The sequence below is a fragment of the Colobus angolensis genome, unplaced genomic scaffold (assembly GCF_000951035.1).
Source record: "Colobus angolensis palliatus isolate OR3802 unplaced genomic scaffold, Cang.pa_1.0 Scaffold132, whole genome shotgun sequence".
Taxonomy (NCBI): domain Eukaryota; kingdom Metazoa; phylum Chordata; class Mammalia; order Primates; family Cercopithecidae; genus Colobus; species Colobus angolensis.
In genome coordinates this window covers 2,401,244-2,420,626 of record NW_012114400.1, presented here as the reverse complement: position 1 = coordinate 2,420,626, position 19,383 = coordinate 2,401,244, and the positions used below count along the sequence as shown (strand labels likewise).

Sequence of the window (19,383 nt, the reverse complement as noted above, 5' to 3'; positions counted from 1 at the left end):
AAGGAAGGAAGGAAGGAAGGAAGGGAGGGAGGGAGGGAGGGAGGGAAGGAAGGAAAGAAGAAGGAAAGAAGGAAAGAAAGAAGTTATAAGCATCCTATGTTTGAATCAAAAGTTTTACAATCATTGTATGCCCAGTGACTTTTTAAAGTCGTAGAAAAATAATGCAATGGGTACAGGTACTCTGAGTCTTCAGGTAGTAGAAAACACAACTCCTTCCTCGGTAACATGGATGTTATTGCAGTAGAATGCTACTTCAACAGGAAAATTCATTTATAAGGTCAAACTTGTAGAAGTCTTGAGAAAGACATTGTATTTGTCTTGTAAATTTTAATGTGTTTTGTGGCCTCTGAGAACAATTTCATAGGTTGTTTTCTTTTGGAAATTAGTTATTTTCTTCTAAGACAAATAAAGCAAGAAAATCAGTTATCCTCTTCCCTATTTATAAATACAGAAAAAAAATACACAACTAGAGCCACGGTGGAAATATAACTATTTTACAAATATTAGGTAAAAAATATTTCTAAATGGAAATGTTAAGAAAAGATTAAAGATTTCTGTCTTTACTAGATTGTTATTTGATGTAAATCTTATTGCAGTTATCAACTAGCAATTGTACCAAACAAATCACATGGTTATAAAATATACTTAAGTTAAGAGGCAAAGTGAACTAAAAGTTCCCTTTACTAAGAATATAAATTTGGTTTTTAACAAATATCTTCTGTAAAATTAAAATTTATCAAGAAAATGATATAGTGGAAAATTAGTTATTTTAAGAGTTATTCAGTGTGAGTCATTTAAAAATAATGTAAAATACCGAATTTGACAGAATAAGTTACTGTAAAATATCTCCTCATATAAACTTTCAGGTTTTATTTAAATATTTTTATTTTGTATCATTTAAATATAATTAATTTACTAAATGTGACCTGCTTAAATATGAGAAGTTTTACCTTTTTGGATCTTATGTTAATTCAACAATAGCTAGCACTTTCAAAATGTTACATTTTTTAAACACCTTCCTTACCCACTTCTGAATTTATTGAATTTATTCATGAAGTTGGCATTAACTTGACAAAAACAAGTGTGTGAAAAGTATTTTACCCTCTATGTATTTTGTATTTTATTATGTGATGGTTGATATATCTCACCTAAAGGATTGTGAATTTCAATCACTGGAGAAGGTCCACTCAAAGACACAGTGACCTCTTTTAGGCTGGGATCAAAAGGAATTCTCCAAGTATTTACAGCCTGTTCCAAATGATCTGTGGATAAGAGGTGAACTTTGGAGGCCTGTACTGCTTCTTCTACCCATTTTAATACCTATAAGAGAAAAAGAGAAGTGTAAGTGTTATCAGAAAACATTCGCAGTTTTATATCATTGCTGTTTCAGGTACTTTGGGTAATCAAATGACTCTGGCACATCCTGGACTGGTGTGAAATTTATTTCAGTCATTACTGAAGATAGGACTCTTTCTAATTCTGGTTAGTGTAGAATCAAAACAAAATGCTGGTTGAACCCATGTTCAAATTTCAAGTTTTCTATCTTGAATAATACATTCAAAATGAGACTACAGTGTACAAAATCAGTGAGGGGAGACATGCAGAGATATTACTGACAGTTTGCTATGTCTCAAGAGATAAGAACCTATTTAAAAACATAGTAGTGCTAGCATGTGCAATCCCTTCTTCTTCTACTCTTTCTTTCCAGATTTTATTTCTTCCAGATGCAATTTGCAAAAGAAACCCACTTAGCAAATTATGAAATCCAATTTAAGTAAATTGGGCATATTAATTATTGTATTATACTGTAATTATATATAGTGTATTATAATATATTACAGCATACTAATTATAGAAAAATAATTGCAATGTCACTAAAATAGTCATTTTTATAATAAAGTGAATAAGTAACAATATAATGGGAAAAGCACTGCATTAAAGAGAATAGAAAAATATTTCAGGTTAGGATTTAATACCAAGTAGTGTATTCTTGAAAAATAGTCTTTAAAAATCATTAAGAAATTGGGTTATAAAAAGGTGTTAATGCCTCATTGTGAACAAGAAAAACTTCGAATCCATAGAAAGTTTCTGTACTAACAAAGATAATTTCCTTTTAGACAAATACTGCATGTCTGTACAGGTACTCCTCGGATGATCTTACAATTTTAAGTCACGATAACCTTTGATCACCTCATCTTCCTCTGGTTTACGTATCCCTTAAGACTGCATATCACCATGAAAATTTTCTTTTGTAATGAGGCATAAGACACTGAACAGAGCTGGATATTAAGCTAAAGTCAAGCTATTAATGATTAAACAAAAACATTTTTTGAAATTTCAGTGTAGGTGGTCATATATCAAATAACCAAGCAATAAATAACTGTGCAACATTTTTATTTTCTGTGAAAAGTATTCTTTTACTTTTTTTCCTTTTCTTTCCCCCTAAGGATAAGGGAAGCATCTAAGACTTATTATCACATAACAATATGAAGCAATCACATTCATCATAAAATAAATGTTTATTGTTCAAGATACTTTTCCAGGTACTAAGTATTGATGACCACATTTTTAGTCATTAGGACTCAGATGTCCCAAATGTTTTGCATTTCTTATATTTTTCATAAAAATTCCTGTCCTTGCTCCAGTATCAAAAACCGTTTCTCAAATGTTTTGCATTTCTTATATTTTTCATAAAAATTCCTGTCCTTGCTCCAGTATCAAAAACCATTTCTCCTATTTATTTGTGTGTCCAAGACGAAGTATTGTGCTCTATACATGATAAAGGTGTGTATATACTAATGTCAATGAAATTGGTCATAATGGTAATAATACTTATGTTCTTATTAAATAAAAGAAATTCATAATACAGGAAATGCTGTTGAAAAAAATGTATGTAAAATGTCCTCACAGTACCTCCACACAGTAATGCCACATCACAGTGTTTTCACAGTCCACATATTTATATAATCTTAGCTTTCTCCCTCCCCAGCTAAATTCCCTTCTCTTCCCCTAGTTGTTTCGGCCATTGCTGAAGTGTTTCAGCAATGACTTCACAGTCAAAGTAAAGTAATCTGACTATGAAAGACAGAAAAGTTTTCTGTAAACAACAAAAGAGGCAAATTCAAACCAGACAGAAGAGAGAATCTGAGCAAGAACACTGAGACAGAGACAGAAGTACTCCAAATATGTTGGGAACATGAGTGACTACATCTGGCTGCAGTGAAGTGCTCAGATAAAAAAGATGAGGCTGGAAGCCTGTGTCAGGACCAGACAATGAATGGTCATTTTAAGTCAGGCTATGACATTTGGATTTCATCCTAGAGATCCCATGAAAATGACTAAAGGGCTTCAAGCAGAGGAGTGACGCACTGAAATGATATTTTAAAAAGAAAAATCTGTAGTGTCATCACGGATGAATTGAGCAAAAAAACAAAATTTAATACAACTAATTACCCCATAAATCATATGACGTATTTCCCCAAAATTTAACCTTACAAAGAACATGGAATTTTACATATGAAATAAAACATATTTGTTTAATGAAGCAGATGCCATTTTTGAAAAACGGGTTCTTAATGATCTATCATGCCTGAAGAGAAGGGTATGGATCACTCTGCTTATCAAATCCATCCATATGACTAGAGACCAGACTGACTGTAACTAACATTGACCATACATAGAACACATATTTTAGTAATCAGAGTGTTGACATTTTTATGTCAACATAAAACAAGGCTGTAAGGATCTGCCTAACTAAAAAAAAAAGATAAAAAGAAAGGATTGTTGTTGGCCCTCAGAAAGCATTTGATAAATTTCACTGATAATAATTTTGAGGATAATGTCTGATACAGAGACTGAAGAGGGCAAAGAAGAAAAAAATTTAAACAAATGGACAGAATATCTGTTTTAAGGACAAGACACAAAATCTGGTCATAAATGATTCTCAATAGAAAAGAAAAAAAAATAGAACACAAGTACCACTAAGAATTGTAAGATGTTTCAAGTTTAATAATGAAATGAAATGGCATTAATAAAGATGGAAGTCATTTTTTACATACATTCTTCATTAAATTTATAGTCTATGTCTGGGTGGCTCCACAAATATATCTTTCCTTCAAACCCGATGCAGAGAGGTTATGATATATTGCTGGAAAGCTATCTTGTTGTCTGTTAGTTATACACGAAGGTCCCCAAGTCTTGAGTATTCATAGGAAAATGGAAGCTTTCCTAATTTGGCTGCATGTTTGTGAAGCAAGTGTGTTCAAATGGTACAGAATATAAGCAGGCTTTGGTTTACTCTTAATGATGCTTCCAATTCATCAACATTTATGAGGCTTTCACAAAGGGATTACCATGTATCATAATATTACTTGTTGGGAAAGACATAGTGCAGACTGTTGTCAAGAGTCTCAAATCACTTTTTTTTATCCACTTATAAGAAAAATCAAATTGAAAACAGATACAACTTGTTTTATTAGAAAATACAGATACTACCAATATGTGAATAAAAGTAGATCACTGCAAGCTACAGAATGTACCATAAGTGAGGTTTCTGGCTTCTCAGGGTGCCAGACACAAGAAAATTAAAAATCTCTAATTGTCTAACTATGAGAAATGTTCTCATGAGATTAGAAATCATCCTCTATTATAAAGAAAAAAGAATAAAACTAGAATAATGTGAGAGCCTACAAATTATGCATTTTTATCAACACAAAAGCTTTTTAAAATCCCTAGATAACTGTTTATATAGTGCATTAAAAGTTTTAATGTAAAAATGGTTCTCTGACAATTTGTAACAGTTTATATCTACAAAGGGCCTCCAAGACCATCTAATCCACCTCCTTAATTTGATAGATGAAAAAACTGATATTTCAGAGTTCTTGTACCTTTAAAACATCTAACAAATTGGATTCTGGCTCAACAGTTATATTTTTACGTAAGTCCCTTGTGTACTCTCATAGTTTAAAGATTTTGCGGTCCATGCTATAACCAATACTTAAAAATAGTCCATATATCTACTCAACTCTAAAATAAGATACAATTACAGTTTTAAAGCACAAAACCAGCACACATTATTATGAATGTTAAGACAGTAGGAATAGAAGTGAAGTCAATTTTTGCATACATATTCATGAACCGAACCTGAAGAATAGCTTTGTTTGGAAGAGCATTTCTTAGGTTATGCATTACATCTGAATGAATTTCCCCAGGACATCCTTTGTCTTCCTGGCAAGAAAGGGGAAGTATGGTGAGATGTTCAATACAGTTCTCAATTATGCCTTTATTCGTATTTTGTGGTTGCTGTTGTTACTTTTTATCCATCTTTCCTTCCAAATTGTAAGTTCTATGAGGGCAGAGATCATAGCTGATTTGTTTGCTAATATAGTCCCTGAACCTAATACAGTACATGAAATATAGCAGATTCCTTATTAAATATGTGTGGGAGGGAGAGATAAAAGAAGAAAGAAAAGGACAAGAGAGAGAGAAAATGGAAGGGAGGGAAGAATTTTAAATCAGGTCTTTACCTAGAGTTAAATGTGTGCTAAAAGACAGCATTTTGGCCCTGTGTGCATTTGTGACAGTCCTTTCTCAGCACTGAATTTTCTGCATTGAAGCTGAATATAGTTAAAACCTGTACGCATGGTTTTAAATGTGAACATCACATTGTATTGAGTTTTTATTTTATTTAGTTGTTTAACTTAGGATTTTTAAATGCAAAGGAAAATTTCACATAATTAAGCCAGTTTTTAAGAAATGCAAAAATTCATGCATTTTTCTCAGTCACACTTGATAGAGATTTTTCCAGCTCAGTGATGGTAGAAAGTTGATTAGGTGTAAATGCATCCACCTGATAAGTGAAGCCTGATCTAGAAAAAAAATTGTGTAAAATTAACACTAACACTAGTAAGCACACAGCAGTGCTTATTAGATGTTGGATACCTCTAAAAGTCTTATATTGATCTTCACAATTGCCATTTGCATAGGTACATAGCTACAATTATTTCCATTTTACAGATGAATAAAAACAAATGAAATATGCAAACATGCCAAAGTTCATAAGACACACAACTACTAAGAAGGCAGCACTTGCCTGTTGGTCCCATAATCTTGTCTTTCACTTTCTATTTTCTGAGTTAGCATTAGGAAAAAAAAATGACAGTTTTCAAGAGTGAATCTGAAATAATAGCTAGTGAAAAACAAAAATTCAATGCAGGTGTTTTTAAAATGAAATGGCATGCCACACATAATGAATAGATCAGCTGTACATTTTTATCACTATTTTGGCAGCAAATTGTTAAGAGTTACACTATATAAAAATATTAAAGCCTTTAAATCTATATTGTATTTGATATGAAAAAGATTTGCTACATTTCCAAGACAATCGTTTTGTAGTAAACCCTACATTATAGCAATGGCAGGCTTTACAAAACCTCTGACCTGGCTAAGAGAGATGCCCATCTGGATAACCAGGAGAGTCCATCTCTCTGGGTTCAAATTCATTCCTATCCTGCAGTATAGCATGGAACCCATGCTTCCAATTTTGCTTAGAAGTCACTAAGCATTTATTGAGCATCCAGGTGGGAATATGGACGAACTCAGAGATTTGAATCTGACGTTCATTTGAAAGACTCAGGTCACTGATCTAATGGAATTTAAAGCCATGAATCCCCTTGCAGGCCCTGTCCACAAGAACATAGACAAAAGAAGACATACATCATCCTGTGAAAATAAACTTAAACATCCATATATAATGGCTCAGAAAAGAGCCTGGGAGCAAGTCTCCCCTTATTCTGATGCTGGCAAATTTCGGATGACGATTTACTCTTTGTACATGTGCCTATAGATGGCAAATGTATCACTTGTGCCAACACAAGTGTTCTAGGCTTCCAAGCAATTAGATTTCTCATGGTAGATGAATGAGCTGGCCTTCAGACTTTCATACAGCACTTCTCTTAGTTAGTTCAAGTCTATTCCTGAGGATGGATCCACTCAGAGGCTGACAAATCCAGTGTCATGGTTGGTAGATTTAGCAAATCTACCAGGAAATATCACCACTTGAGAATTTTTGAGAGAGTCTTCCCCTGATAGTATCCATTTATACTACTCTTTGGGTGTTGTGTGCCTATTTAATTTGGAAAATTCTACAGTGAGTTTTAACAATAGTAAGTGCTCATAAACAAGTGTGGCTGGTGATGTTTTGTATAGCCATAAATGCTCATGCAAAATAAGAAATAATTTACAGGATTTTTTAAAAAAGACTTTCTGCTGGAACTAAAATTTTACTCAGTTTATATGGAGAATATGAGTTGGAGGAGCTTAGAAATTGGAATGGTGTTAGAAAATCTGGGCTCAGTGGGGACTCTAGAGGGGATTAGTGAAAAGAGTAACTCTCAATTTCAACTCAATGAGCACCCAAAACTTGTGTAAAACTTCCACACCTTCTACATAGTGAAAGTTTTATAATACACAACAGCTGAAAAAATAAAAGCACACTTTAGACATTTCTGAACAGTGAAATCATTCCTGCTAGTTTTATTTTAAAGTGTCAAGGTATATTTCATTAATTTATCTTCATAAAATTATTGTGTCAGAATTTCAATGTGTTACAAATGAGAGAGGAAATTTAGCTTGCCAGAAAAATATGTTTTATTTAAAATAATACAAATATAGAAAATTAACTTTTATCATTCATGTCTCTCACTGAATCTTGTTTTGTTTGCTTGGGTTTTTTGCTTGCTTGTGTCACATGTTTTTTCCCTTCATCAACTAAACACCTGTCTATTTTAGAATGGCCAAATCTCAGTGAGTTCAGTTGTTCCATTGAAACTTTCTAGTTTTAAAAGGAAAAAAAGTTATAAAAGCACATACATACATACATTCATATGCATACATACATATAGACATATATATGTACATACATATATGCCAGTTATGGTCTTATCGCTAGCTACCCGGAAAGCAGGAAAAACTTCAAACCATACTTAGGCTATGAGTAACAAAAACAACTCTTAGTTAGGGAGGCACGTAAGCATTATTGATATTACAGGCTCCTAGTTCTGACTTTTTCTCCTCATTCACACCCTTTATTTATTTACCTATCCATATACGCATACACACTCACACATTTAATAAGGCATGCAGGTATAGTAGTTACATATAACACTATTGCACATATGTTTGAAATGACTAATCTGGACTCCATGAATGGCTTCAGGGTCATCTATGAAATCCCCAAAATCATTTGCAAAATTATATAGATAGATAGATATGGACATAGTACATGGGAGGAAGGGCCATGGCCAGATTTTCAAAGGGAGATGGGAGGCACAGTTTAGAAAACAACTTTACAGAGGTATCTTCTCTTCCATAGAAGTCTTTTACATTACTAAAACAAAAAAAAAATTATACAAAAAAAAATCTGAACACCTTTTTGAAAATAGGTAAGTTAGAGTGTGAAATAATTCACACTGCAAAGGATTCCTCAATTCATAAGTGGATATAGGCTCCTTCCAAGTGTTTTTATAGTTATTAAATAAAAAATTAAGAGAAGAAGAACTACGAACTAAAGTGTTACAGAGTACTAAAATAATTTTTAATTTTTAGTTACTAAGGAAAGTAGATCTTTATATGTTCTAATCTGCTCTTCCCAGCCCCAACATATACTGAAAGGATGTAAAAATACAAAATTGTCTGGTTTATACTCGACATGTAGAAATCCTATTAGTTCCTTCTAGCATATATAAAGGTTAGAAAAATCCTTCCCAAAAGACCTCAAAATACAGACCTCATTTCAAAGAACAATTGAGCAGGGTCTAGGATCTGGTTTTTAGGTTTAGGCACTTAATTTCAACTGGGAGTAGGTCTATTTTGGGAAGAACTTATTCTTTGGTACAGGTACATATGTATTGAACCCAAAGGCTTTTAATGTCAGTAAGGAGGAATCATTGACTACCCCATTGGCGTCTGGAGGCAAAGTGATGCTGGAAACTAAAGCATAACTGGAGGGTTGTTTTGATGGCTACCATTTAAACAGCACTTATATGCTAAGCTCCATGCTAAGAATGTTACAAATTTTACCTCATTCATTTTTTCTATATTCTATAAATATTAATATTTACTTTTTCAGTAAATTATAGATTTCTAGTAAGTATAAAACTCAAAAAAGGCACAAGACTCTAAATGCTATTCTCTTAACCATTGTCATGGGGTGAATTTCTTTGTACCTCCACTACCCCTCATTTCTACCTTTGAAAGAAACTTCAACTCCAACTGGCCCAGAAAAAGAAAGAAAAAAGAAGGAAATAAGGAAGGGAAGAAGAAAGAGAGAGAGTTGGGGAGAGAAAGAAACAAATACATTATAGATTTTGTGCTGCTAAGGGCCTAGGTCATAATAATTTAAGGGTGATTCAACATATTTTGAGTATAATTTTGACTACACAATTAACAAATTATGTCCTGGCTTAAGATGCAACCCCCATTTAGAATATAAATCCATTATCCTGTCATGTGCTTATTGGGTTTAGAAATAATACAGATGAAGTGATTTAGATGCATTAAACATTTAATAGAATTTTCTTGATTAAATTAATTTCCCAATAGAAGTGCTGGCTGAGGCTCCCTCACTTTCAGACAGAAGTTAGATGGGGACTACCAACATTTACCTTCATGACTTAACTGTTCTTAAGCTTTCCTGTTGGTTTGCACTCATTTTGATTGACATACTCTTTAGATACTTTAAGGTATTCAATCAAGTTTTAGGCAAGTTTCATCAATTTCTGGGCCTTTCGGCCAATAAAAAGAACCTTGTGTATATCTCTACTCTGATTATGTCTTGATCCTAAAGCGAAGTTCTCAAGATCTCATCATATTCTCTGTATTTCCAAATAGTCTCCTAATATACTAATAATCTCTTCAAAAACAAGGAGCTTTAGGAAGTATACATTCAAATGTCATATAATAGAGCATACAATAGTGCATTGGATATGCAGATAAATTGGAGGATTTCAAAGGTCCAACCATTTCAGACGTTCCATGAGGCATAAATGCTAGTGGCAATATTTCCTTCAGGCAGTGAAAAAGATGAGCCATCTATGTGGACTAAAATTATTGGGAAATACTTTATAGAGATGGTAAAAATGCAACATTATATGGTTTTTAAAATCTGGCACCACGCACAAAAATCTCACTAACACTAACTCTTTCCAGATCCCCTCTAATCTTTATAAAGGATGTTTTGATTTATGTAACAACCTGGATTTTACTGGTAAGGTTAGCAATAATATAGGTGAATATTCAGCAGTTGCCAGACATCTTTAATAAATTACAGCAAAACTTTATTAGCTCTCACAACTAAATCATCACTCCAGAGATGGTAGCTGGAAACAACTGTACAAATCTTAGAAATCCTATGGGAAAAGAAAAAAGTAAAGCAAGAATCCAAATTTTGGAAATAAATGAAAGCAATGGATTAAATCAGAGAAAGTCAGACTCATCAGCATACCAAACGGTAATCTAGATGCCTGAGAAAGGGAGAGTTTGAAAGTAAAGAAGAAAGAGAGGCAGGAGGACACTTTCAGCACGTTGAGGAAGAGAGGAGGAAAAAAAGGAAAAGAAAAAAGCATCCAACACATAGGCTTGTTAGGGTCTTTGAAATAAATACTGTTTCTATTTATTTTAAATCTAATTATCACAATACATATATTAACAACTCAAGAATGAGACAGATGTATGGCCTGTAAAGGGGTTTCATATTAAGTCAATGAACATTTAAGTATGGTTTCACCAAATAGTGGGTTCTGTGCTAGATACACAAAGGTGACAAAGTATGTTGCCTGCCTATAGTAACTTATAGTGCCAAAATAGAACACTCATTCATTTGGGATTTGCCAACAGAAACTAGGATAACATCTCTCTCTGTTTTACCACTGCTAAACGGTGTTTCTGAACAGAACTGTTCTGTATCTCCAACTGGAGGGCAACAGAGAGAAGTCTCAGCAAAAGATAATAGAACATAAATGTTCTCCAAAATGCCTTCTATTCAGTGGCAGATCTGGGTTGTGTGGGCCTCAAGCTTACACAACTGGGAAGTCCTTAGAAAATACGAAATTATGAAGAGTTTCCTCAAGTGAGAAAATAGTTCACATAAATTTCAAATTGTTAAAAGCCGACAAATACTGCAAATCTCACAAAATCTAGAAATTAAGAACAATTTTGTTAACATCTGACAAGAGTCTGTGGCATGTTTTTCGCTGCATTTTTGGCTATATGACCTTTGAATGTCTCCTACTATGACAAAAAAACTTGTAGTATTTATATTCTCTACAGAAATAACAGAAAGATAATTTTTATTCTTTTCCAGGAAGCTTCAAATCTTTCAACTTCACATATAGCTATACTTGTGTTTGTAGTATTGATAGAAATTTGGGTCCGAAACAATAGCGAAGATCTCCCCAGTGTCACTGGACACTAAGGAACATGTACCAGAGGAGAAGTTGAAGTCGAAGCATATAATCGTCTTATCATAGCTTAAATATCTTACTTCTGCAAAATTCCCCCTCAATTTGTAACTCTCTGAACACATTTTTATTACCCTTTTTAGAGCCTTGGAAGGGGTCCACACAAAAGAAGGGCCCTGAAGCTTAAGTTTTGTTGCCTTCACTCAATCTGCATTCACTTCCATTCTTTGGATGACACATTGATTGCAACCCATTCGCCACACCAATCAAATGGCGACTATCAATGTCTGATTTTTTTTAGCTGTCTGAAGACCAGTCAACAGTGAGTTTCAGTATCTTCTTCGCTTTTCAGTAGCTGTAGATACAATCACATTCTCAGACTTAACTGTTGAGTAAATGAACAAGGGCCATTTAAAGTAACTGGCATTAGGTACTACAAAATCTCTAAAATGAACTAAACTAGATATGTATACCTCTCCAGAGTAGGCTCTGTGGACCTTCTTGTCATCAGAATACTTGCTTCTGAGTTCCTTCCTGAGCTGAAATCTAGGATTTGTTGCTTGGATGCAGGATCTACAAAAGCATTCTGTGGTATTAGGACCAGGGTTCATTGAGACTCTGACCATCACTAAGACTGCTATAAGCTAGGACCCATCTCCCTTGATACATGTGGTACTTCTATTAAAATAGCTACCTTTCTAGTTAAAAAAAGTCTCCTTATAGTTTAATTGGTATTGTTACTTTTGCTGTTAGCAAATTTCCAAGTCTTCATTCTTTTTCAGACAATAGACAGGGTTCTGATCTCCTGACTCTGGAGAATGGAGAATGGAGTGAATACTGTTCACTCTCTCTAAACTTCCTAACTTGCTCCTCCCTGTGGATATTCAACCTTAGTGAATTTATTGCCCCAGATTAACCGGGAGAAGAGTCACTCCCCACAGTGATTTTATCTCTGTCTCTCATTAGGACCTAATTAACTTTTAGAATCCCAGCCCCATCCATGTTCTGTTCTCTGTATTACGCCCATAGGTGAAAGCGTCCTCTATAGGGGGAGGTCCACCACTTTCCAGCTTCAGTGCCTATGCCTGAGTGTTGTTGGGTAAATATGAAATAAGGTGTGAAACAGAAGATCCTTTCTATTTTGCAATTCAGTTTTGCCATTAATACTATTATAATCCTTATTGAAAAAATCTGCTTATTTCCTCCATTTTATAGGATCAACTGGAGGAGTGGGTGGGGTAGATAGGTAATTAGTTTCCTGAAATCTTTAACATGCATAACAAGGAAAAGCAAATGCAAACAGTCAGTCTAGAGGGGAGCAGATGAGTTAAATATCAAGAAAGGGGACCTTATCTCTTAAAAGCTAGCTAATAATAGGAGAGAGAACATCCTTCAGGGATCAAGAGGAGCTAAACTATTTTAGGGGTTTATAGTCTAGTGGGGAAGACATGGAAACAAATAATAGAAAATGTATGTCAGGTATAAAGGCAAAGAAAATGGTCAAATCTGGTTTGTTTTTATCTGGAAAGGTGACCAGGCATACTTGAGATTGAAAATTGAAGGATGAGCAGGATGCGAATGGATGAGCAGAGGGAGAACATCTGGGACAGAAGAAATAACATGTTCAAAGGCAATATAATCAGCCATATCAGAAAAGACATTCAAGTGTGTCATGGCTGGTGTGTGTGTGTACAGTGGTAAGTGATGAGGGTAGGAAGAATTTGGAAGTATGTGGCAGTCCTCACATGCTGTGCTGGATGGCAGATCTTACCCTGAAGATCTATGGAAGCCATTGAAGGGGTTCAGAAACAGGATGTTACATCAAGTTTGTATTTAAGAAGGATCCTACTGGACGAATGTGGTGGAGGGATTTGAAGGGAAAGGCTGGAAGCAGAATGATCAGTAATGTGGCAGCTAGAACAGGCAAAAAATAAATAAACCATCAATAATGTGGCAGTTAGAATAGAATAGAAAAAATAAAGAAAAGTAGTGGAAATGAAGAAGAGAAAATCGATTCCAAAGATATCTTAGATTCAATGTTCCCTAGGTAACAATTTAAACTGAGATATGAAAAAGAAGAAAAAGTCTAGGATGACTCAGCTTCCTAGCTTGAGAAGCAAAAGGAATGATGATGCCATTTAACTATGGCCAGAATTACAAAAGGAAAGTTGGTTCAAGAGACATCACCTTAAAGAATCAATACTTTGCCAATTCAAAGGAAAATAGAAAATTAAAACACCATCAAGGTATATTTGAAATTTACTTCAGACAAAATGTTACAACTGATTATGGATGATCATTTTTTTAAAAAACTATTTAAAAGAAAACTCTCAAGTTATAGTATACCCACAAATCAAACAGTAAGTACACTCATTCATTTTGGATTCCTTCACAATAGAGGTTTACAAAACTACTCTGTTCATGATTATTAGACCCATCCATATATTAGAACAATTAGGAGAATGCCAGTTCCTCTACTGATTGTTTAACACTGAGATTCAGCTTGACCAAAGTTTTGAGGCATCAATTCCAACGAACTTTGTTTCTCTGCTTAGCACAAATGAAATACATTATTTTATATTACCTTTTCTGTTTCAAATTTTGTTTTTAAATGTTTTATCATAATAGTAATAAATGCTATGTAAAAATGTAAAATAAAGAATCACAGAAAAAATAACATTATTGTACTACCTGCAAATAATTGTGTTCTATATTTTGGTCTTTCTTTCCATACGTATATGGGTGTACATGTATGAGTTTTTGTGTGTTCTTACACAAGGCGTATTATACTATACATATGTTTACCCTTATTTCAATACATATTATTAATACTAGGTACTCACCCATCTAGTAGACATTTGGAAATGCAAAAGACATTAAAAAGAGTTCATGTCCTGAAGCATATTTTAGAATTATTAAATGAGACTAGCCAGGTGTGGTGGCTCACGCCTGTAACCCCAGCACTTGGGGAGGCCGAGGTGGGCAGATCACGAGGTCAGGAGCTCGAGACCATCCTGGCTAACATGGTTAAACCCTGTCTCTACTAAAATACAAAAAAAAATTAGCCAGGTGTGGTGGCGGGCACCTGTAGTCCCAGCTACTTGGGAGGCTGAGGCAGGAGAATGGCATGAATCCAGGAGGGGGAGCTTGCAGTGAACTGAGATTGTACCACTGCACTCCAGCCTGGGTGACACAGCGAGACTCTGTCTCAAAAAAAAAAAAAAAAATTTATTAAATGAGACTATAACAATATACTTAAGGTTGGAGTTAGGAAACAAACCAAATGCAGCAATTTATAAGTTATGAACTAATCAGTGTCTTGCTTACCAAGGAAAAAGGCAAATCCTAATAGTATGTATTCTTTACCCAATGACAATGTAAGAAAGGTCTTACACATGCTCATTCAGTATGAGGCTCTTAACATGCACTCCATCACTGCCTGGTTGTACTCAGCACTTTGAGTTTCCAGACCACAAAAGAAATACTTGGAAATCCATCATGGTTCCATAAAACTATTGCACTGATCCCTTGGTGATTTTCTAAGGCCTTGTTTTGTAAATGAAACATTGTGACAGACAGAAGGGAATAGACCTTTCTCATTTCTGAGTCATAATTAATTATTATTGTAATTAGCCACACACTCTGTACAAACTTCTGGAATTAAATATACTGAAGTCAGCACCTTTAATTTTAGAATAATTAAGAGATACAGCTTTATGATTCAGTAAGAGACCAAATGTCTTGGCCTGAACATTCCTGAGTAGGAAAGAATATTGCCAAGAAAAAATGACCACAGTATTGCTCTCAGCAATCACAGGATAAAGAAATGGAAGTATAGGATAATTATCTAATACTCAAAACCCACAAAATATCTTGGAACATACAAAAAAATCAATAAGAACTATTAATTCATTAGGGATTTAATGCAAAGATTTTAAACCATGGCTTTTACTTGCAAGATATATTTACAATAGATAGTTGTAGCATCGGTGAGGCTCAAATGCTTTCTTTCTAACTTTATTTCCCAGTAAACAATGCTAGTATTAATTGTAAATATGTGTAAACAAAAAATAAATAATATTAATCTAAGGAAGTAACCAACAAATTGTTAAGTCACCCCCAACTTCCAGGAATTAGCATAATTCTGTGACTCAGAAGTTAGGAGAGTCAAATGGATAACTCTGGAGACTAAATAAAATGGTCAGTAGATTTTCACAAAGCCAAAAGTAACTGTAGTTAAATATCAACAGAAAGATATTGCCAGAAACTACCCAAACTACAGTGTCAAGAAAAAAAACAAAAATGAGTAATGGTAATAGCTTCAGTAATTATTTTCATGTGAATCCTATAGCTCAATCGAAAGTACTTGTCTTCTATAACTGTGACCACACTTCTCAAAGGAAATCCAAAAACCTTGTTGGAAGCTCTTCTAAATCTATACAAAAAATTAAATAAAATAATCATACAATACACATCTACTAGAATGGCTAAAATGAAAAAGACAGAAAACACCAAATGTTGGTGCAGCGGTAGAACAGTCAGGATTCTTACAGACAGGTGAGGGGAATATAAATGGAGACAACTTTGGAGAAAGGTTACATGGCATCTGCTAAAGATGAACACTCATGCGCAGTGATCCATCTTTCCCACGTATAGATACATATCCAAGAAAAATTAGTACATTTGTATAACAAATCAAATATCCTAGAATGTTTGGAACAATGCTATTTGCATTAGATCAAAACTGGAAATTACCCATGTATATATCAACAGTGGAAAGGAGAAATAGACTGTGATATATTCACAAAATAGAATACTATACATCAACGAGAATGAACAATCTGCAACCACATGAAATGATGTGGCTGAATCTCACAAACAGAATGTTGAACAAAAGAAGCAACTGAAGCGTACTGTATGATTTCATTTATACGAAGGACACAACTTGCTAAACTAATCTATTTATTTTATTTTATTTTATTTTATTTTATTTTATTTTATTTTATTTATTTTGAGATGGAGTCTCACTCTGCTGCCCAGGCTGGAGTGCAGTGGTGCGATCTCGGTTCACGGCAAGCTGCGCCTCCTGGGTTCACGCCATTCTCCTGCTTTAGCCTCCAGAGTAGCTGGGACTACAGGCACCCGCCACCATGTCCGGCTGATTTATTGTAATCTATGTTTTTTGATGCCAGTATAATGATAAACCATGTGACCAGAAAACAGTATGAAGGACAGTTTTGTGGAGTCCTGGTAACGTACTGCTTCTCAGTTTGAGTGCTAGCTACCCAGGATACGTTGAGTTTGTGAAAATGTATTAAGCTGTATGCTTATGTGTACTTTTCTGTATGTATATAATACTTCAATGAAAATTTTAAAATAAAAGAAAATAGCAATAATTCATAAAAGCACTTTTCTAAACAAGCATGTTTCTTATATTTGTGAAGTTCAATTTAATTAAAACAGTTTCACTAATTGAATCAAAGAAGCTCAAGTACATATCTGATGCTGTAGTGTATTCTAAGGGAGTAAGATGGAAAAAAAAGGTTTTCGTGGTAGCAAAATTTACAATGATGCTGGGCAATATACTAGACACTCAGAAAACCATTAGGAAAAAATAAATAATTGTTAATATTAATTGCTAATATAAATATGTTAATACAGTACACACTGATTTTCCAACTCTTAACATGTCATAAATTCTAAAATGCACCATTATTTTCTGTGCCAGTTAGAAAGGAAAAACACTTCCAATCAACCTATATAATATGCCACTGATTGTAAAATAAATTTCATTTAGGAGCCATTGAATTGTTTCACTGTTTAAAAAATGTTACTTAGTATGGATGAGAAAATGTGTCATAACACATTTTCTGCAGAAATAGTTAAGTACTGCAGACTTACTTGCTAGGAAGTCAGACTAGGAAAGTATACACATGGCAGGTGGATGCTTGTAGGACTTATATATTAAGAGGGACAAAAGATGGCCCTTGAAAGATGGAAAAGAAAGAAGTTAAAAGCTAAAAAGTGAGGTTATTTCAGGTTAAAGAAGCAGAAGTGCCGAGGCAGCAAAGTACCCAACACTGTGTAGGGGCAGACAAAAGATAGCCTAATTAGAGTGGGGAATGTAGTATTAGGAAATACCTGGAGATACATTTGGATGGCAAGGCCAGGCCAGATTATAGAAGGGCTGGAATTCCAACAAAAACTATTTGGACACCGTTCAACTGGCAGTAGACTTTAAAACAGGGGCAGGGCATGATAAAAGTGATATTTGAGGAAGCTTATCTTACTGGATTGGGTAGGGAAAAGTAGAAGTCAAGAAAGAATAAATTATTGCAGTAACCCAGGTGTGAAGTGATGAAGACTTGGGCAAGAGAGCTGACATTAGAGTGCATTAAATAAAATTTTCCATAATATACCTGTATGATACATTCCATATATAAAACTAAATTTGATGTGGTAAACACAATTTTCTAAAAAAAAACTACATGCTTTTTCTTTTTTATTAAACATTTAAGATGAGAAAATTTGAATATATATTTTTACCTCTAAATACATTTTGTGCAAGTAAGAGATGAATTAAAAAGACTTACAATGAGAAACAAGCATCCCCAACCTTTTCAAAGGAGATGCATTGTAGCTTTATCTTCAAGTTTCATAAGACCTAAGTTTTTTAAACACCTAATCAAGGAATCTCTTAGGTATTTACCTACTTAACTACATATGTTGGATGTTTACTTCATTTAAATTAGATATGACTATTAGTCATTCCAGCATATACACAATTGGGCTTTTCTTTTCTGCTGTTTCTGTTTCTCTGTTTCCACCCACTCCCCCCATCTCTTTTTCTTTTTCTTCCAATAGAAAATGCAGTATAAAGGCTGTAAGTGTTTGAAGCTCTGAGCCCTGCATGTTCTATTGGAAGAAAACTGTAACCAGAGCAGAAAAAGAGAGAGAGATGGTACAAAATCTATGTAGTCTTCATCACTGAGTTATGTAAATGATGCTTATCTGTCTTTAGACAGAATCTCAGGGACACAGTAAGCATTTAGACACTTTTTTTAATTTAAAAAGGGAGATTACCAGTTGGTGAATCCTTATAGAATGACTACAAAATTGTAAAGAGACTACTTTTAAATCAAATTTGGTATCATATGCATGCCATAGAATCATTCCTTTGAGCCATAATACTATGAAAAGCATAGTATTACTGGCATAGCAAAAAAGACAACTGGAATTAATTTTTCCTTGGAAGTTTTATGGATTCCTGGTAGATGATTGGCCTCTATGCCTCCTCTATTCAGGATAGATAACTAAATGAGATAATGTGTCTGGCACTGGGAAATCAAATTATCTACTTCTCCAAAATCTTCTGATTAATCTAGTTATAGATATACAGTGATGTTTATAAATCTCAGTAACAGAGCAATAAGCAGTAAGCCTATACCTTAAGAAATCTAATTTAGAGGACTGAATATAGAAACATACTCCCTTACTATAGTGACATGTAGTGCAATCATACTAGTGGTTTAGAGAAACGGAAAAAAAAAACTTCAGGAAATTTGTCACTAAAGTAATTTTTAACACAGGTAATAAGGAAATACTTAATATTTACATATGTAACATGATAATTTGAGAAAATAATGGAATCATATTATTCAGTTTTCTGCTTCAACTATAATTCACAATGGATATAAATGTTACCTAATGATTTTTCTTTTTTGCTTGTTAATTAGGATTATCTTTTTTTTATTATTATTATTATACTTTCAGTTCTAGGGTACATGTGCACAACGTGCAGGTTTGTTACATATGTATACATGTGACATATTGGTGTGCTGTACCCATTAACTCATCATTTCCATTAGGTATATCTCCTAATGCTATCCCTCCCCCCTCCCCCCTCCCCACAATAGGCCCTGGTGTG

General features: G+C 34.0%; 1 protein-coding gene across 1 annotated transcript in view; it reads right to left on the bottom strand.

Moving 5' to 3' along the window:
- The window catches only part of HMCN1 (hemicentin 1), a 461,695-nt gene that overhangs the window by 290,856 nt on the left and 151,456 nt on the right, over positions 1-19,383 (bottom strand). The window contains exon 5 of the mRNA XM_011934184.1: positions 1,149-1,320. Within this exon, the coding sequence (XP_011789574.1) occupies positions 1,149-1,320 (172 nt within the window). The remainder of the gene's footprint in view (positions 1-1,148; positions 1,321-19,383) is intronic.